This window comes from Amphibalanus amphitrite, unplaced genomic scaffold, assembly GCF_019059575.1.
Source record: "Amphibalanus amphitrite isolate SeventyFive unplaced genomic scaffold, NRLGWU_Aamphi_draft 001006F_arrow, whole genome shotgun sequence".
NCBI classification, from domain to species: Eukaryota; Metazoa; Arthropoda; class Thecostraca; order Balanomorpha; family Balanidae; genus Amphibalanus; species Amphibalanus amphitrite.
The window spans coordinates 23,106-44,332 of NW_024882500.1; the positions used below are offsets into that span (position 1 = coordinate 23,106).

The 21,227-nt window shown below is 48.0% G+C and overlaps 1 protein-coding gene across 2 annotated transcripts; it reads right to left on the minus strand.

The window, feature by feature from the left end:
- Positions 1-432: 432 nt before the first annotated feature.
- On the minus strand, positions 433-20,711 carry LOC122369109. 2 transcript variants are annotated; one of them, XM_043343543.1, is made up of 4 exons: positions 20,469-20,711; positions 2,814-3,003; positions 2,186-2,393; positions 433-1,251 (listed from the first exon to the last, which is right to left on the minus strand). In XM_043343543.1, exons 2-4 carry the CDS (start codon positions 2,860-2,862, stop codon positions 579-581), a joined length of 930 nt encoding a protein of 309 aa, XP_043199478.1. In that variant the 5' UTR covers positions 2,863-3,003; positions 20,469-20,711; the 3' UTR covers positions 433-578. The 2 variants fall into 2 exon arrangements, with proteins under 2 accessions (XP_043199478.1, XP_043199477.1); XM_043343542.1 differs by lacking the exon at positions 20,469-20,711 and having other exon boundaries at positions 2,814-3,148.
- Between the last annotated feature and the right edge of the window lie 516 nt (positions 20,712-21,227).

Here is a 21,227-nt window from a genome sequence, read left to right on the forward strand (position 1 = left end):
CCCAGCGACACCAAATGGGTGCAGACGGACGACGGGGAGCAGATGAGTCGACCTTGCTGCACCCGTGGTCACCTCACTCAATTTCTGCACCCTAAGGTACCTACCTACCTTCCGTCCTCGAGCACCCTCAAAACCTCTAAGTCCTTACCCCTGGTTTGCAGTGGCATGGGGATAAGTTTTTCGACAGCTCTGCCAACGGCTCCACCTCCAGGCTGCACAGTGCACGGGCGCCATTTGCCGAAATTAGAAATATAATTTAATGGCTCGCGGGCCCAGACCATATATAAAAACAGCACCCGCGGTCAGTTGAATGATATTATTCAGACGATAAGGACAAATCACGTTAGCGCAATCTGGATAACGACGACTTGAAACTCGAGACGGATGACATTAAGATGCAGAAGTTGTGGTGCATAAAAGAACAATACCAAACATTAAACGTATTGTGAGTACGCACTGCATTGTGTAAAAATGACATTTTTGTCTGGTGACAGCATACTGTGTAACACGTCCTTTTCGGAGCTCGTGTCCTTTTCGGGGTTCGGGGCCTCGGGCGTCTGGTTCGTTCCCCCCGGTGCCTACTGGGAAACAGACAGCTTGCAATGGCTCGGGAACGCGCTGGCCACTTGGTTCGCCTCCTGGAAGATGCAGCTGAAAACGCCCATATCGGCCCAACAGTTGACGAAGTCCTCTGTTTTCTTGCTTCCCCTACACATCTCCACGACGTCCAAAAGGTCCGCAGCGTTTTGAGCATTGGAGCTTTCGATCGCATTCTCTAGAGCAGAGATGTCGAGGTTGTTGCCGTTTCGGAAGTTATCCAGAAGGCAAATGACGTTTTGAATGGTGTCGGCATACATCTGAAGCGCGTTACCAGTGGGGCTCGAGTTCAGACTGCACTGTTCCAAGGTGCGACCGGAGACGGTCTCCAAGGCAGCCGCCAGCGTACTGGGACTGAGCGGACACTGGCCGAAGAAGAAGTCGACTCGTCGCTGCGCTCCGACGGCGTCCATGGAGTCGCTCTGCGCCCGCTGCTCGTCGCAGTCGGCGAACCACGACCAGCGGAGGCAGAGGAAGCTGCTGACGGCCAGCTGTGGCAGCGACAGGCCCTGGTCCGCGGCCTTCTCCACGCAGTCGTCAATTATCTGGTACGTCTTGTGGAGCCAGTCCTGGTCGTCGCTGAGCTCCGCGTTGTGAGCCTTCATGCCGGAACGGAATGAAGTTGAATCCGCAACACCGTCCAGAAGACCTTGCCTGGGGAATGGCGTTGTTTGCTGGTCATTTATGAAAATTTGGTAGTCAGAATAAGTTTAACACAAGTTTTGGTGACAATGCTTGTGCATCAGTAATGAAAATTTAGTTGATTATGTAATTTATCTTACTGGCATCCCATTTACACGGTAACCGAACCCGCCAGGCGAGGGCCTTTTCCATAACACGGACGGTGAGGGGGGGGGGGGTTGGTACGACCCCCCTCGCGATTGGCTCCTATGGCACTTAGACACGCCAAATTTACAGGGTAGGTGGGTCCATAGGAGATCTCGCACCTGGGAAAGTTTGGTGACTCTAAGTCAATATTTAGGGGGGTTGTGGGGGGTAAGTATGTTGCCCCAGAGGGTATGCCAAATTTGGCGGCGCTACGCGCCGCCGTTTTTACGTTATTTGCGAAAAACCTTAGGGGCGGGGGGGGGGGGTTGCATCGACCCCCCTCGTCGGGCGAGGGTTAATCAAAAGTAACGTCTGATAATTTGACAAACCAGCGATCTACGGAACTGTGCAACCCAAGCTGATAACTCCTAAGGAACACAAACCGCGTTTTCACGACGGGCTGTCTGGCGAATGCATCTAATTTGACCAAATCTGCACCGACTCTCCTTTGCGACAATTATCTTCAAAGAATTAGGTACTTCAGTGTTTTAATCGAAAATAATGTCTGATATTTTGAAAAGTGAGGTATATAAGCATCTGTGCAACCCAAACTGATAACTTTTATGAAACAAACGTGAAACTAATTTGACCAAATCTGCACAAAATCTGCACCTAATTGCACCAAATGTGTGTCAGATGTCCGTCGTGAAAACGGCTACAATGAACCTAATTTGAACAACTCTGCACCAAATATGCACCAAACGTGTACCAGACAGCCGTCGTGAAAACGGTTATTGCAAAGCCGTCGGCGGTGACGCACCCGTTGACGTAGCAGTTATAGAACAGGGGGAGTCGCTGCACTCCCCGGCATGGCGCCGGCGGGTCGGAGCCGCCCACCAGTTCCCCGCAGTTCGGAGCTACAGGCTGAGTGGCAGAAGAGTTGAAGTCTCTCGGCAGACATTGGCGCTCCCCCAGAAGCGCGAACGTCGATGCCAGTAGATCGGCGTCAAAGACCGAGGCGCTGGCACCTGCAAACAACTCAGTCTTAGGTGGAATTTGAAAACGGCTGACCCTTGCCTCCCGTCCTTGCCGTGCCACACTTGTCAGTCAAGCGCCGCCAGCCTGAATACTACACAGTACAGTGCACATTGCGCATGGCGTCCACCGCTGTCACTAAAAGTAAGCAGATACATACACTGCTCAGTGCTCACTGCGCAGTCCTCAGAGCGCATTGTTCATCTGCCACCCATGACAGCGCAGATAGCATGCACCTGTTGAGTATCCACGACAGGTTGGATGAGGATGTAAATTCACAAGCTTTGTGTGTCTTTTTGGATATGTTTGAATGCATTTGTAATAATTAAATTTGTTTATTTATTTACATCATCATCCATAGCACGCACCGTAGAAACACAGTGCACAGAGTGTGCTGCTCAGTGAGTGCTCACCTGTCACCAAGAGCAGCGCAGAGGCGAGGAGGCCGACGGGGGCGGCCATGGCGCTAAGTTCGACGGAGTGGTGCGGACGGTGGGACGGCTGTCGCTGGTCTGCACCCGTCCTGCTCGCCGACGGACCGAGGCCGACTTTCTTTATACAGGTGTCTGTTCGATGGCGTTTTTTATCGGCATGCTGTTCCGGCTGACATGAATGGAGGTTATTTCCTGGCTCTTCTCGGCTTTTTCATTGGTGAACAGCAAAATCCTTGCTTGTCCCTTGCCCCACTTGCGCATTGGCAACTAAGTACCAAGCATGTTTTATAGAAACTGTTACTATTTTGATATAATGCCAGGGCTGCAGAGTCGATGGATTTTAGGGTGACTCCGACTCCGACTCCGACTCCGGCTTCAAAAATCGACTCCGACTCCGACTCCAACTCCGACTCCGACTCCGGACGGTTCTATTAACCCGCGCCCCGTTGGGCTCTGCCGAGCAATGCTCGACAGAGCCCCCCCCCCCCGTTGGGGGGGGGGGCAATTTGGACCCCAAAGATCTCGAGAACCACGCAACCTAGCGACAAGCGGCAAACGGTGTTGGATAGCCCTATCAGGGAACTACCTTGTGACCCAATTTTATTGACCTACATAGGTCAAACCGATGACGTCACAGGTCAGGTCAAAGGTCGAATTTTCACCGTTTACAGGCATTTCAAGAAATGCGTTGTAAAATCGAGTAAAATGCATTTCATTGAAAATCATCGATGGGGAAATGTTCTTCAAACACATATTTTGCTATTTGAGGTCACTGATACCAGGTCAGGTCACAGAGGTCAGGTCACTGGGGGGTCACAATATGAAAGTGTCGTGTGATGCATGTTTTATGGTCAATTTTACATACATGACAAATGCGATTATGTGGGTCAGGCAGACTTTTGGGCCAGCTTAGGTCACGTTTTGTTCAAGGTCAGGTCAAGGTCAGGTCAAGGTCAGGTCAAGGTCAGGTCAAGGTCAGGTCAAGGCCAGGTCAAATTAGGTCAAATTTCAAAAGTGATATTTTTGCATAAAATGGGCATCGATTCGTTGCAGCTCGTCACGGGGAGCTCAATGGTGGTCTTTGTTTTTCCCTACGTGGTCTAGAATCGCTAAAAATTGAGTTCAAAAATTTGACGTCATCATTTTGAACAGTTTTTTCGCTATAACTTGGCCAAAAAACGAGATATCGATCTGAAATTTGGTATGTATAGAAGAGCACAGGGAATATCATATATATTCCGTTTTTTTTCGAAATTCGGAAATTTTTTGGATTTTTTGAGTTTTTCTAACAAAATCAATTTTTTGAATTTTCGGGGAACAAAAACCCAGAATTTTGAAAATCCGACATAGCAGTTTTGTAGCACCGCTTTTTGTCTACTAGACCATATAAAGAACTTTGAAATTGCTTGGTAACTGTAAATTTGGTGAGCGTTTCAAGATTGCATGTTTTTTGCTCATTTTTGCTCGAACATGACCTCAGTTTGACCTCAATAACTCCTGACCTAAGATGACCTAAGACTTGAAATTCGGTGTGAAGGTGTCAAATTGATGCCCGGGAAGGTACTGAAAATTTGGCGGCGCTGCGCGCCGCCGTTTTCTTGCTATTCAGGAAAAACTACAGGGGGGGGGGGGGTAAAATGCCCCCCAAACGGGGCGAGGGTTAAAATCCATATCATGATATTGAAGTTCATAACGGATATGTTTTTATCTTGCCTGAAACGATCCTTTGTGCGTTCCGCCTTGGAACGCACAAAGGATGGATGGAAAATGCAATAAATAATACGCATTTTTTATAAGGTGGAACGCACAAAGGATGGAAAAATGCAATAAAAATAACAAGCAAGCAGATTCTGGGGAATTCACAGTCTTGCTTCTTTCGCTGAAAACGTTCGTTCAAAACAGCAACATGGCCTTTTTTCGACAAAATCTAAGTTCGAGCGCAGCATCGGCAATCTAACAGGTGCAGGTGTAGATTATTGATTATCGTTCCGCATTTTCCAAAATCTTGAACTGAATCTTGGCAATTTCTCGTGACTACTTCACGTCCATGATACATTCATTTCTTAACCCGTGACCTGGTGGGGGGGGGGGCTATTTTTTGCCCCCCCCCCCCCTCCAGACTTTTCGATATATCTCGAGAACCGCTACGCCGATCGTCACCAAACTTTCAGTACCCTCACGGACATCAATTTTACACATTGTGACAAAAAAATTTTCCAAAGGCTATGATAGGTTGGCCGGAAATGACGTCAGAGTGACGTCATGTTCTGCCGTTTTCGACCCAAAAAGGGTTTCGCGGGAAGAGCTCTCAGGCCTACAGCTTTGCAAATACAGAAAAATGATAAAGACATAAAAGCTGTAGAATCAACAGGGCTACAGAACTGCTATCTCGGATTTTGGAAAGTTTTGGATTTTGACCCCCAAAAATCAAAAAATAAATTTTTTGGATATAATTATCGAAAAATCCAAAAAGTTTTCTGAATTTCGCAAAAACCGGAATATATGTGATAGTCCTTCGCGCCTTCCATCCACATACCAAATTTGAGATTGATGCCTCTTTTTTGGCGAAGTTATAGCGAAAAAAACTGTTCAAAATTGATGACGTCAAATTTTCAAACTCAATTTTTAGGAATTCTAGACCCCGTAGCGCAAAACAAAGACCACCATTAGACTCCCCGTGACGAGCTGCATCGAATCAATACCCATTTTATGCAAAACTATCAACTTATAAATTTGACCTTTTTTGTCCTGACCTTGACCTGACCTTGACCTGAACTTCACCAGAAAGTGACCTAAGCCGTACCTAATAGTCTTATAACCAACACCATTGAGTTGGAAATGAAAAATTGGCCATAAAACATGCATCACACAACCTTAGTAAAGTTGGGCTCATGTGACCTGACCTGTGACCCTTGGTGACCTGACCTGTGACCTGACCTAGTATTGTCAGTGACCTCTAATAGCAAAATATCTACTAGGCAACTGACGCCCTATCGCTGATTCTCGACAAAATGCGTTTTCCTCGGTGTTATAGCGCATTCCCTAGAGGACCCGTGAACGGTGAAACATTTCATCTTTGACCTGACCTGTGACGTCATCGGTGACCCCGAGGTCAATGAAATTTGGTTTCCTTCAACAAATTTGACAGGCCGTTCGAACGCCGTTTCAATTTTGCGGATCCGTCCAGTAGTTTCGGAGATACGAGGGGGGGGGGGGGCAAAAAATAGCCCCCTCCCACCAGGTCGTGTTATAAACAGACCCACCAGGGCGCGGGTTAAATTGAGCTTTTTGAACCGAACACGTACACATATGATAAAATGAATGTCACCATCGTGTTCTACGCCCAAAATTACGCATAAAAATGTGTCACAGGCTGCGAATATCAGTTTTGATTTTTCGGGGATATGTGCCTACCCGGTTGACCTGACCTTGGCCCTGACCTATGCTTGTCTGACCCCTACATGAAGCTGACACTTTTGTAGGCCTAATATGAAGGATTGTGCACCGTTTTGACAGAGTTTATGACGAGAGGCGCCCATTGCGAAGTCCTGAAGTCCAGGCTACTGAAAGCCCGATGTCAGGTGTTTGACCTGACCTTGACCCGACCTGTGACCTCAAAATTCAACTTTAAAGTACTCATCTGAAGCGTCTCGTCCCGTTCTTTCGTTTGCCGCCTCGTGCGTTTTGCTGCGCCTATTGGTTCTAGAGTTACCGGCTGGGGGCGTTTAACGACCCCCCCCCCTCCCCAGCAAACGGCGGGTGGCGAAATACCCCAGCAACTGCCGGGTTAACGGGGCCGGCCGGTCGACGTGTAGGTTTAACCCTCGCCCGTATTGGTGTTTTTCCAGCCGCGAACGTATAAGGGGGGGGGGGCCGTTGGACCCCCCCTTGCCGTTTCGCCCCTGATCGAGCTAGAGCTTCGCGGAAAAAAACGAGCGTGTTGCCCGTGACGAGAGCAAGCCGATGATACCTAATTTTAGGGTCCTAGGTCATTGGTTGACCTTGCAGGTCAGGTCAATGACCCAAAAGTCGGGAAAATCGGGACCTGTTAGAACAGTGGTCGGCAGGTCATTCGGGATCGTGCCCCCTTTTTGGGCGCCAGGCAGGGCCATTACCCCCACCTACCAGACCCCATTGCTGACACAACCAAGTTTACTGAAATTCCATACCATCCTGGAACTCTTTGGGTATTTGCGCATTTCCAATGCATCAAGTTTAAAACATGACACTTCCTCCACAAAACATTTAATGCCTATATCCCAGTAGCGGCGGAACACCTTCAATTAAGGGGGAGGGGAGGGGGGGGGGGCACTGCTGACTTTTGGTCCCATTCTTTCCATGCAACGCCCATAGGGCTAATGTTAAAATGCAAAAATCAAAGGGTGCACGGTGCCCCGGTGCCCTCCCCGTTCCGCCGCCTATGCTATATCCCATTTAACCCTTGTACAGTATATCTAAAAAGTATGTCCCCTGGTTTGGCTCTCCCACAGGAGGCGAATCGGTAACTTGGCTGAATCCCAGTTGCGGCACCCGGCCGCCAGGGTCGCTGCCGCGCGAGCGGCCTTGACCGCTCGCATGTCATTGGCAGTTCGGTCCCTCCCCATCTATACCGAGGTAAGGAGGGGAGAAGAGGGGAAGAGAGGGGAGGGAGCGGCATCCGCTCGGCACTTGGCGACACCTGGCTGACCCCGCGCTCCCTCGCTGACCTTTGTCCTGCCCTCAGGCGAAGCCCGACTTCCTGGCCTGTAGTGGCCGAGCGGAAAACTGAGCTCGCGGGGCGCGACTCCATCGGCCCAATCTTATAAATGGAATGCTGTCGTATTCACGGCATTAGATAATATTAATAGTGATACCAGCAGTGGATGCGGTAAAATACAGTCCAAAATAAACGAAAGCACTCGATTCGTGCATAATGCGCCCTCCCATTCAAATAAGCCCGCCCACTTCGATAGATGGTGTAGTTTCTTAGGGCGTAAAAGATGCAAAACACTACCGATTTTTTTTAGCTCGGCCACTGGGACCGAGAATATACAATTGACTGAAATGCATGAAAACCATTTTGCATTTAGGTAATAGCCGTTTTCTGCACCCAAACATTAGCCAGTGACGCCCTGTCCATTCTAAAGCGTTTATAAGATTGGTCCCAGCACCCGATTTTATATGAGGGAGTCGAACCCATTTACGCCCTTCGTTGCGTTTTCGCAACGCAAGCAAGCGTCGACGTGATCGAAGCTTGAGAAGTGTGTAAAAGAGACTAACCGATGAGACAAGTTTCAGCGTGTGTAGCATGGTTGTGCGCATGATACTACGCAGTTACAAGTCTGTGCGGCCGGTAAGTTACTGCCTAGAGCTCCCAGAGGGAAGTCGAAGGTTTTGTGAGTGATGACGTCACGAAAACCAAGATAAGTAGGCTAAGTGCTTAATAATATCGTAATGAAAATTGTGTAAACATATTCTGCAGAGTCCCTACAATAGCGTAGATATCCATTTTGTTAAGAAATAATGCTACAAAAAGGGTTTGTGACTATTTTCAAACATGACTACGGTCGCGTTGCGGGAACGCAACGAAGGGCACATCGGAAAGACAGCGGTGTTGCGAAAACGCAACGATGGGCACATTGGCAGGGTAGCGGAAGTATGAATATCAACAGCAAACTTCACTCGTGATACGCTGTGGGTTCTCTCTTTCTCTTCCCCATCTTCCTCCCTCTCCTCCTCGTTCCCCAACTCTCTCCCCCCTCTCTCTCTCTCTCTCTCTCTTTCTCTCTCTCTCTCTCTTTCTTTCTCTCTCTCATTTTGTAGCCATGAGGCTGTAGCGGCGGAACATCTTCAATTAAGGGGGGGGGGAGCACTGCTGACTTTTGGTCTCATTCTTTCCATTTCCATTTCCATGCAACGCCTATCGGGATAATGTTAAAATGGCAAAATCAAGGGGGGCACGGTGCCCCGGTGCCCCCTCCCCCCGCTCCGCCGCCTATGCCATGAGGGACGTATATAGGTATGTTTAGTGCAGGGGCGTCGTTTTGTATAGGCCTGGGAGTGCCCGAGCACTACCAATGTTCAGCTGAGCACTACCAATGTGTTGTTGAGCACTACCAACATTTTTCTTCACTTATTGAGAAAATTGCATTCAAACATGTCATACAAATAAAATGAATGAGGTTCTTATGTATAAAATCAACATGATAGCAAGTAACTTCAATGGTAGGTAAGTGGTAACTATTGATGAAAATCTATAGACTTAGGTACTCCACAAGTAGATTGAATTTGAATTGGTTGACCAATTCAATCTTCTTGTAGCGTACCTAAGTCCATAAATTTCCATCAATACCTACACCTAGGTATCATTTTCACTTTCCACATCATGTCATTACGTCAAGTAATTTCAAGTTATGTGGTACCTACCTACCTACCTACCTACCAAGTTTCACAATAGTCAGAGGCGTCGTTTTGTATAGGCCTGGTAGGGCCCGAGCCTTACCAATGTTTATTTGGGCCCTACCAATGTTCGCTGAGCCCTACCAATCTTTTGGCACTTATCAGTTGATAAAAAATCAAAATAAACAGATAAGCAAATATTAAATAAGCACATATGCAAGTACATAAATAAGGTTCTAGCCACAGTAGGTGCATGTAGCTGACAATGAGGTTTCACGTGTCTAGGACTCCGGTCCTTAATGGATTTTAAGAGGCTCGAAAACGCAATTGGTTATAGAGGTCCATAACTGCCTCTGAGTCCCGCATACCTCGCGACCGCCCCTAATAGACCCCGATCCGTCTCCACACCAGCCGCTGGAGGCCCTACACCGACTTCGGAAGGTGCCGCGGTGCTCCAGAATAGGCCATAGGTATATTGATTTGAGTGGGTGATGCAGCCTGATTCCCCAGGGTTCAACGCCAGGTCATTACCGCATCAGACCCCGAAAACTGAAGCTCGTAACTACGAGGGGCGTTCAAAAAGTTTCGGGCCGAACAATGAAGGAGTTTGAATTTTGGCCTGCAAGGCGGTGTGTTTAATGATGTGTTATTGGGATGTCCACTTACGCAAATTAAGTAAGTGGCCATTAATTAAGTCTCTTCTGTGATTGATTCGGGCTTCTATTCGTAGCATAGTTCGCCATTTCGGATAGGATGGGCGACGCCCAGAAGAGAGCAGTGATTCGTTTCATAGTAGTTAGTGCAGAAAAGGCACCAAGCGTTAACCCTCGCCCTGGGCATTTTTCATAACACGGCCTGGCAGGGGGGAGGGGTCGATGCGACCCCCCTCCGCTCGTCAACTTTCCAAAACAGGGGCACACAATTGATGATGTGCGTCCATTCGATAAACATCGAGGAGAGGCTATAGGGAAGCTGACGTAAAGTGTGCACCTGATCCGCGACCACGCACCTGCGTACATGGGCGGGATGACGAACAGTGAAGCGATGAGCTTCGAGTTGTTGTCGCATCCACTTTTTTCTCTCCGAACCTTGCACACTCTGGTTAGTGGTTGCCACCTCTTCCCCAACATAAGAAAATTAGCAGCGGCAACCTCGCTAACAGCAGGGAGACGAAATCAGCCGTCTTGGACGTGCAGGATGGGTCCAAAACCCACTTGGTTACGGAGGCCTTGAGGGCTCTCGCGAAGCGCTGCGCGAAATGTGTTTGCCTTAACGGTGTTTATTTGAATAAATGAACTTTTTGGTCTAATGAGTCGATGCTGTATCTCTCTGCTCCTTCATGGTCGGGCCCGTAGCTTTCTGAACGCCCCTCGTACTGTCATCCTTTTATTTTGGCAAGCAGGTCTTTCTAACTATCGTTGTGTTTCCAGTCCTCGTTAGTTGTCGAACCCTTCAATTGGCGTGGGTCTTCAAAACCGTTCCTGGCCCTGCAGCCGTCTTTTTTAGTCGGCTTGGGCCCTCAAAGCTGTCTCTGTCCCCTTTCAGCACAGCCGTCCTTTTAAGTCGATGTGGGCCTCTTTCAGAATGGCGTGCATTCCTCCGACACTATTGCCTATATAACTGCACGTTTTGTGCATGGCGTCCGGTGTGGACCCAGATTTCCAAAGTTTTTTTTTGTGTTTTTTTTTAGATTTCGGTTAGTCTTGTCAATGACCAGGGCGAAAAATAAGTGGCTGAAATCCGATGAGAAAGGCAGATTTGGGGGTACCCTACCTTGTAAGCCCCGTCATATATGGCCAGCCGCCGTCTTTGGGCACTACCAATCATTTTCGGAAAACGACACCCCTGGTTTAGTGCAAGGTGCGTTCGCACGTAAAATGTTGCGACACATTTCATATTTGCTGGCTCAAACAGCCACAAACACTCCTTTCCTTTTCTCTCGCAGATTTTCGGCCTCGGGCTGTTCGTTCACTAAGCAATGTGTTCCCATGCATCTGAAAATCGCATGGTAGGAAAAGGACCCATGCATCAAACGGTCGGCGATGCTAACGGAGCTGAGAGATAAATAGGTCCTTTGGAAATTGGATCTACTATGTACATTGTGCATAAATAATGAATAACGGGGATGTATTCTGGACTCTGGTATCAGGCGACAGATAGGCATCGCCATTCTCTGGATAGAATCTGCTGACTACCAGCATTTACGTTAGAAAAGATAACTGAGGGTCGGCAAATAGTGGGATAGGCCCCCTCTGATGGTAGCTGAGCCCTTCGGCAGGGGTAATGAGAGCGGACCCATGGGAAAATAATAATTTTTAGGATTCATAACACGCATAGATTCATAAGCTGCTTGATGTGGAGTATACGCCTGTTTTCTTACTTTGATAGGCTTTTTATCTAATCAGACCATTTTTAGAGCTAGCAGGATTATTGGAATTAGGGGAGACATTTGTCTGACCGGACACGGTCAATCGTAGACTGGAGACTGAGCCCAGCCAGTGGGCAGCCGCCACCCATGACCCACCCCCTTCCCCCCTCCCAAGCACTCACTGCACCCGGCTACAGGCGCGCTCCTATGTGAGCTGCCCGATTGCGCACTGTAAAAAAATCTTACAAGCCCCTTGTAGGAAAACCGCTGGCGCAAAAATGAGCATGCAGCGACGTGTAAAAATCGCCTCATATTTAGCTAGTAAGAGGGTACAAGCTTGTTTCGTTAGTAAATGACAAGCCCACGCCTGATAAACCGAGCACCTCCGTGTCAGCCCCTCGTTTCGTTATTCGGTACCTCGTTTGAAAACGAGGGCAAAACCAGCAGATCGGTACGCCGATTAGGCTCCTTAGCAGGACTCGCCTGGTAACCCAACCAGCTAGCGCCTGCTATTGCTGCCCAGTAGTAATACTAGCTCAATTGCATCACCCCCCCCCCCCATTCTTCTCCCCAGCCGCCCCTCCGACTGGTGGACGACCCGGCCAACGACAGCCACGACAGCGTGCCAACCACGTTACAAAAAAAGCATACACAAAAATAACGTTTATTACTTATTAGCATACGATACAAAATATCTTAATATATACATATTACGATATCATAGTGGAGTGGTGCAAAAGCTGATTCGAGTCACCACCAATAACATTCACAAAATAATACGGCTGCATGAGACACGATCGGGCACTTCCACGGGCTCTGACGCAACGGCACTTACAACAGGCGAGTGAGCAAGTTGATCCTGCCATGTCAGGTACATAATGCACTGTGCAGTCAATCAAATATTTGCCATACTTTGCAGATTCAAGCAAGTATTTTTTTCTGGGCGAGGCTTACCAACATAAATATCGCTGGCTTCCGGTATACCTTCATGCCTCAGTCTCCCACAACTTTGAGCAACTCTGCAAAGAGAAAAGAAAATTAACTGCTGATTTTAAAATATTAGTGAGGATGGCTTTATTATCTACATCAACTGACTTTTGTATAAGATAAATCAATGTGAGGCAATATGTGTAGCTTACACATTTGGAAAAAAGGCTAGACAGCAACTGAAAGAAAGTCCGTCTTCCAATAGTCTGAATTCAAACGAAACAGTGGCCCACAACGGTCAAGGGGTGAATTCTATGACGCAACATGTGTTCAGAATATTACAAAATAAATAAAATGTCGTCCATTGCTACGTAAATATCATACAATATAACGTACCTTCGAAATATCCCAGTCCGAGAACTTCACAACGCACCGTGCCACAACACAACCGCACCAACCGCCGGCAGCCGCAGAACTGAACAATGGCGGCCGGAAATGACGGCCTCGCCGGAAGTGAAGGACGCGTTTTAGAAGCAGTCTCAGACTCGTCGCTGCTCACCGTAGCAGGGATTTATGAGGCACTACCGAATCAAAGTCGTTTTGCCTCATTCGGCAACACGAAAACCCTACCAGGACTAGTCCGATGATGAGTTTCCGACTAGGTGGCGTGTGCGCAGGATTATATTTAAAGCACGTGCAGGGCGGTGCCTCATTAGCCGACATAATAATGATATGACACGATAATGAAACATGCATGTAACAAGCATGCAACAAGCTTCTGGCGGATTTAATTATGAGACTATGCGTAGTTTTCCGACACAGCGCGAAATCTGTTGATAAGCAGGAAGGGGTGTTAGGGAAGCATTTAAGTTATTAGGTTACCGTTTGTAACCAATTGTTTCACGAGGCCACTCTTTAACAACTCTCAGGCTGGTAATGTCCCTATATATAACAGCAAGGTACAATGGACGACCGTGTAACCCACTCCTTGTCATAGAATTGGCTCGTGACATTTTTTTACAGTGCGATATACGTTGCCGGTCCAGCCCGGAACAGGGGGATGAGGCGTGGAGGAGGATTCAACTATCCTGAAGATGGAAAGGGCGGATTGACGTCGAATCACCATTCTGTCCTGGCATTGTCTCGAGAAAGAGGTTACACGTGAAGGTCGCCGAGAGTGGGGCCATGAAAATTTTGGATTAGGTGTAAACATGATAAACTGGGAGTCGATTTGTTGTGATGCGCTACGCCTTACGCGGGTAATTTGTTAGAGCCGGATCGGTCCTTTTTTCTTTTTGCTGAGAGTGGGTACGACTAACCTGCAATGGAATTTAACTTTACTCCTAAGAGGGTGGTTAAAAATGATTGCGGATATACGCGCATACGAGAGGCACTGGTTTACTCCCAATCCTCCGTTTAATTGTATTCAGTGTGCACTGTGCAGGGTCTGATAGGTGGAGGTAATGGATCTGTCTAGCTTCCAAAAAGAAAGCATCACCCTGGATACGTGTCGACCACAACTTTAAATGAACAGATGGACAACGTAAATGGTTGATAATGACCGTGTTGCCATCTCCCCGTTCGCGAATCATGAAGCTATGCTTCCTCACTGAGGCTCTTAGGCGGGTTATAGAGCATGACGGATGTGGGTTCCGCATTTTCAAGCAATAGTTGTCAACAGTTGATTGATGTTTTGTCAAAACATATTAGCATATACGGCAGTTCAGTGTACTTTATGTCCGTCTGATGTGCCCGTCGTTGCGTTTTCGCAACGCTGATGGCGCCCGGTGTGCCCTTCGTTGCGATTTCGCAACGCATGTTTTTTACGTTTTTCTCGAGAAACTTTTGCTGCAGGCAAAAAATATTTTCGATTCCATACAAGGCCCTGGTAGGAGCATAACATATTTTGATTTCGTCGATTTTCATGATGGTCAATATTCCTGGGCATAAATGGGTTAAAAAGCATCTTATTTCTAACGAATTTATTATTATGGCCACTTTTACAGGACGTCTATAAAGCTTTGACTTTTACATTTCTTCCTCGTTCAGGAGAAACGTTTTAACCCTCACCGGACCTTCAGGTTTTCTGAATACCGAGGGGACGTTGGGGGTTGGAAGTGAGGAAACAACCCCCTTCGCCGATTCGCCCCTAATTGAGCTAGAGCCTCACGAAAGAAACGATCGTGTGCGTCGTTACGAAATGCAGCGATTGGTCTCCGATTTAAGGACCAGGGTCAGCCGATGACTTCGGAGGTCAGGTCAAGTGGCCCAAGGCACAGGTTCGGTTTTTGGTAAATAACTTCGCTAAAAATGATCGCAGATCCGCGATTTTAGCAGCATCGTGTTTTTTTTTTTATTCAGGCCTCGTTTGTCTAGCTCAGGCGTGTCGAATGGTATACTTTTTCTTCGGGTGAGATCAACTTAACCCTCGCCCGTATAGAGGGGGGGGGGTCGAACGGACCCCCTCCCTCGGTTTTTCACGAATAACTCGCGTAAAAAGCGGCCGATTGTGACGAAACTTTCGTTACCCTCGCGTTAATCAATTTTACACCCACCCTGAAATTGTCATGACCCTGACCTTAATGACCTTTGACCTGCGACCTACTTTTCGAGATCATGTTTGGCCGGAATCGCGATTCGGTGTATGTCGGCTCGCATTAGCGGCGCGTTTGCAGTCTTTTCGTGGTTTTAAGCGTTCAAACATGGGATATGATGTTGCTTCCATGCATTAGGGTGGGTGTCAAGGTCACCGGAAAGTCAGGTCAGGTCATTGGCCTTTGATGACCTCGGTTCACTTTTTCGAGTTTTACATGTTTCTAGGCCAGTTTTAGGAGCTGAATTCGAATTTAGCAGCCATATGAACATTTACGAAGTAGTTTTGGTGCCCTCGTAACATGTTGTGAAGCTGTCAGAGGCGGTTGCCACCTACCTACTACGAATACCCTTACTGGTTGACCTGACCTGACCTGACCCGACCTGGCCAAAATGCATGAAGACATCTTCTGTGATCAAAACTAACATGATATTCGTGATCAGCACCCCGAAAACCCCATAGCAGCCACGCTTTACGACTTTCTAACAGGCCCGATTTTCCCGACTTTTGGGTCATTGACCTGACCTGGAAAGTCAACCGATGACCTAGGACCTTAAAATTGGGTATCATCGACTTCCTCTCGTCACGGCCAACACGCTCGTTTTTCCGCGAAGCTCTAGCTCGATCAGGGGCGAAACGGCAAGGGAGGGTCCAACGGACCCCCCCCTTAGACGTTTGCGGCTGGAAAAACACCAATACGGGCGAGAGTTAAGGTGTTAACCTCGGGTCAAGGTCAGGTCACAGCCCGTCAGGTCACGAAGCTGGTCAAAGGAGGTCATATTGCATATCAATCGATTCGGCAGGTCTTTTCATGTCCATTAGTGGCTTTATCGCCTCGGTAGCTTTAGTTGATCGGGAGTTATTGACGAAAAACTGATACCCTTGGTTACGTGATAAATGACGTCACGCAAGATCAACAAAGCAAAATTAAAGCATCAGACCTTGCAAGGAGCGCATGAAATCACGATTCCGTGTGCTTGAGAATTTGAGATAGTTGTATATCATTTCCGGACCAAACTAGCAATTTCTATATTCCCCTGACTTTTAATGGTGAGACACTGACCTGATCTCAGGCGACCCTTCAGAAAATCCGAGATATACATTTATACAAGTTGTGATACTCTCGATCATACTATAAGATCCTGTAAGTTTCATCTCCCTATGAAAGCTCTGCACTGAGGGTGTTGCGAAGTTGGAACATTTTAGGAGTGTGCACACAGTCCTAAAATGTTGGACAGTTTAGGACAGTTTCACACAGTTCATTTTAGGACTGCTCATTTATGACGTCATAGATCAGTGACCTGACTTGACTTAAAAATGCGGTTGGCGTAAAAAAATCCGACTTATCAAATCCCGACTAAAAAATCGACTTATAATCCGGTTAATCAAATCCCGACCATGTTTTTACCTGGCCATTAATGTTCTAACCTTACAGGTGATTGTTTGAACGCGGAAGGACTTGACAATTTGCTAGGAGGGTTTTGCAGCGCTATTAGTTCGGCATTTAATTATAAATCATTGCTAATTTCGATCCGGATATCGTTATTCAATGCTGGCCTTTGCGTCCTCAGAAAGTTGTTTATAGTCATGAAGGCTTGCATTGACCCATACTTTCCATTTTTCAGCACTATTATTCGCCGTAGTTGACCAGGTGTTTTTCTTCAGCTCTCCCCTGAATCCTTTGGCTTACATAGACCTGGCGTATCACCCGTGCATCGCAAGACGCACCTACCACACACAAGTTCATGATCCCCACGAACCCACATCAGCGTCCGTTCGCTTGGTGTGTGACCCCTTGACCTTTGGCCGCGACAACTGCCAGCTTGCTGGAGCACCCCTCCCTACACGCGCTGCCCCGCCCGCTCCCCTCCCTCCCCCCCCCCCCGGGGTCGTGTCACGAAGGTTCGGGCTTACGCTACTACCGGCCGCTGCGCAGCTGTCACCTAGCGCTTGGGAATATGTGGTCTGGTGCGGATTCAGCCAACTACCGGCTCGCGACACCAGCGCCACGTAGTGGCGACGGTACATTCTTTTTAGACACACTGTACGTATAGGGGCGGCGGGTGGTTTTTCGTTAAAAGCTCACGTAAAAGGCATTGGATCACGACCAAATTGTACCCTCGAGCCCGTCATATTTTTTTACCAGCCCGGAACATATCATGACCTGAGACCAGTTTTACCAACAGAAAAATAACCGCCTGCCGGAATTTTTGGCCTCAAGACCGCTTCACATACGGAGCGTAAACGCGATGGGCTCGTAAGCGGATAGGGCTGTACCGTTTACGCTCCATATGTGAAACGATCTTTAGGCAAAAATTCCGGCAGGCGGCTATTTTTCTGTTGGTAAAACTGGCCTCTGGACCCATAATGACCGTTGGCTTATGAGCTTTTCTGGAGATCATCTTGAGCCATAAACTCTCACTTCAAGGAGTTATAGCGGGTCCCGATTTTCCCGACACTTGTCATTGCCCTCTGGCCTCTTGAATGAGACGGAATGACCAAGGACCTTAAAAATGGGCAGCAGCGGCTTCCTATTGTCATGGGTAGCACGCTCGTCTTTTTTATGCACAGCTCCATATCAGAGTCCGAGAGGCCGCGGGGGTCCGATCGACTCCTCCCCCTTATGTTAGCGGCTGTTGAAACGCCAACAGACGGGCGACGGTCAAAAGCTGCAGCTGCTTTTGTACGACTGTACGGAGGGCCGAGGGGTGAGATGGTGAGGCGAGCAGGTACGTGAAAATTGGTATCTAATCAATGTGTGCTGACTGCTGTGCCTTTGGCCTGGGCTAATCTTTGAATCCTGGGATGCAACAGTCACGATGGCTCCATCACTGGAGCTACAAACTCTAAAAACATAGGCTTTCTCAGAATCCCTCATTACCCCCACCGAAACGGCTCCATTACCCCCAAAGGGGGCATGCCCCACCATTTGCCGACCCCTGTGTTAGAACGTCGTAAAGTGTGGCTGCTATGGGTTTTTTCGGGGCGCCGATCACGAATATCATGTTAGTTTTGATCACAGATGATGTCTTTATGCATTTAGTCCAGGTCGGGTCAGGTCAGGTCAGGTCATCCAGTAGGGGTCCTGCCGGGTATTCCTAGTAGGTGTCAACCGCCTCTGACAGCTTCGTAACATGTTACGAAGGCACCAAAACTACTTCGTAAATGTTGATATGGTTGCTAAATTCGAATTCAGCTCCAAAAACTGACCTAAAAACATGTAAAACTCGAAAAAGTGAACCGAGGTCACCAAAGGTCAATGACCTGACCTGACCTTCAGGTGACCTTGACACACCCCCTAATGCATGAGGGCAACATCATATCACATGTTTGAACGCTTGAAACCACGAAAAGACTGCAAACGCGCGGCTAATGCGAGCCGACACGCCGAATCGCGATTCCGGCCAAACATGGTCTCGAAAAGTAGGTCACAGGTCAAAGGTCATTGGGGTCAGGGTAATGAAATTTTCAGGGTAGGTGTAAAATTGATTAACGCGAGGGTACTGAAAGTTTCGTCGCGATCGGCCGCTGTTAACGCGAGTTATTTGCGAAAAACTATGGGGGGTCTGTTCGACCCCCCCCCCCTATGCGGGCGAGGGTTAAAACAAGTGTTCGGGACGGTTTGGTTATACAAGTGTACAAGTGTTCGCACAAGAGTTTCGTTCCCCATGAGCCGCACGCTGAGTTTTGACAAGCAGCCATGGCACGTGGTCCGCACGCCTCCCCCCCCCCCCAGTGCCCGTCACATCTGTGAAAACCGACAGCCACCTATCTACAGAACCGATCAGTCGGCGTATACACGGAAAAAGAAATATTTACTCCCCGAAGTTTGGTATATGATCATTCAGACACCAGCTTTAAGTTTTTATTGGGAGCTTTCGAAAGAGTTACAGCTTCCTTCGTCAGCCTAATAGGATAGAATTATTAAAAAAAAGGCAAACACGCAGGTACCTAAGTATACAAAACAGTTCAGAATTTCGAAAAATTCGAAAACGATACTTTAACTTAAAGTGGCGCATAGGTATTCAAGCCAAGCATCAGCTGCTAATACCTAAATCCATTTCCAAACAGTTTTTAAGGTGGCCCTAAAAATCGGTACATGACCTTCCTTAACCCTCGCCGGACCTATTGGTTTTCTACATACGCGCCGGCCGAGGGGGGGGGGGGGGCGGGTACGACCCCCTCACCGTTTCGCCCCTGGTGGAGCTAGCGCGTCGCGGGAAAAACGAGCGTGTGCGCCGTTACGAGACGCAGAGATTGGTACCCGATTTTAAGGTCCTAGGTCAACCGGTGACCTCTGAGGTCAGGTCAAGTGCCCCAGGGTACGGTTCAGTTTTTGGTGAATAACTTCGCAAAAAACGGCCGCAGAGCCGCGATTTTGGCAGCATCGTGTTCGCCTCGCTCAGGCGCGTCAAATGATATACTTTTTGTCCGGGTCAGGTCAACTTGGGGTGTTGACCTCAGGTCAAGGTCAGGTCAGCACCCCCAGGTCACGAAGTTGGTCGAAAGAGGTCATGTCGCATATCATTCGATTCGGCAGGTCTTCCTGAGTCCATTGGTGGCTTTCTCGACTCGCTAGCTCAATTTGATCAAGAGTTATTGACGAAAAACTAATATCACCTTGATGACGACATAAATGACGTCACGCAAGGTCAACATTGCAAAAGTGACGCATCTAACATTGCAAGGAGTGCATCAAATCAAGATTCTGTGTGCTTGAGATAGTTGGAGATCGTTCCCGGCACCAGAATAGCAGTTTTCATTTTTCCCCATTGACTTATAATGGTGAGGTCACGAAAATGACCTGACCTCATATGACCTTTAGGAAAAATCCGAGATATACAAGTTGTGAGACTCATAATGGATACTAGATCCTGCAAGTTTCAGTTGCCTGTGACATCTCCTCTGGCAGTGAGGGCGTTGCGAAGTTGCGACATCTGAAGACCGTGCAGAGGTTCACTTATGACGTCATAGGTCAGTGACCTGACCTGACCCAAAAATGCGGTTGGTGTCAAAAGATGCGGCTTGGATCAAAGGTCAGGTATGCCAGGTAAGTTTCAGCTCTCTATCGCCAGCGTGTTCGGAGCTATCGCGAAAAAAACCCTATGGGGGGGGGCGGCACCCGCCCCCCCCCTCGGCCGGCGAGGGTTAAATTAATGCCTAACGTGGTTATATACTCTTTCATGGACATATGCCACCTTTTCATCCTTCTTAGCACTTCATAGCTCTCATGGTTTCCCACACCACCAGCGCAGAGCGGGTTGAATGTTGAGCCTCGCGGTGGTGAGATCCCGGGTTCAATTGCAACTCCAGTGCAGTGCTCGGTAATACCGAGCACTGCACTGATACCGAGTCGGTATGCACTTACATGTACGAGGGATGGCCTGCAGTCGTCCGTCCGCAGTTGGTGAGCGCAGCCCAGTCAGCTGAACTCAAAATGGGTATCCAGTTCTTTGGTGGGCACGGTTAACCCTGTGGCAGGCTCCTGGCTACCCCTATTAGTGGCAGGGGGGGGGGGCTGTTTACGACCCCCCCTGATATCTCGAGATCTAACGGGCCGATTTTCAAAATTCAACGGCATTCGATTTCGCTCAACGTCATCTACATTTCTAAAAAAATAAAAATTAAAAAATGTCAATAGGGGGGTAGAGGGGGGTAAAAAACGGGCAAATTGCAGATACATTTTAAACTGTTTATCACGGCCAGGTTTCTGGGCCAATCTTAGCGCAACTTTTGCCAATCGATAGAGAATGAACCAGGAATTCACATGGATCCTAAAAATATGCATTTTCAAAAATCATAGGCGGATACAGATCATTGAGATTGGGGGTACACAAAAAGTATAGTAAATACCTAAGGTTTTTGTTGGTACCTAGCTGTTTCTAAAAAGGGTGGTAATGGTCTTGTTATGTTACAATTTTCTTATGAGAGAACGACTACAATTGTTTTGGTCATGCATAGGCGGTGTCAGGGCACCTATGTTGAGAGGTAGGGGAGAGTGGGGCAATGGCGACACCATAAGCATTTTGCTCAATAGCTTGGCTATTTGAAGCTATTTTATGGTGATTTTGACTGTGGTTATAGCCAAAGGAATAGGCTTTCAGATAGCACCCAGTTTTAGTATCTC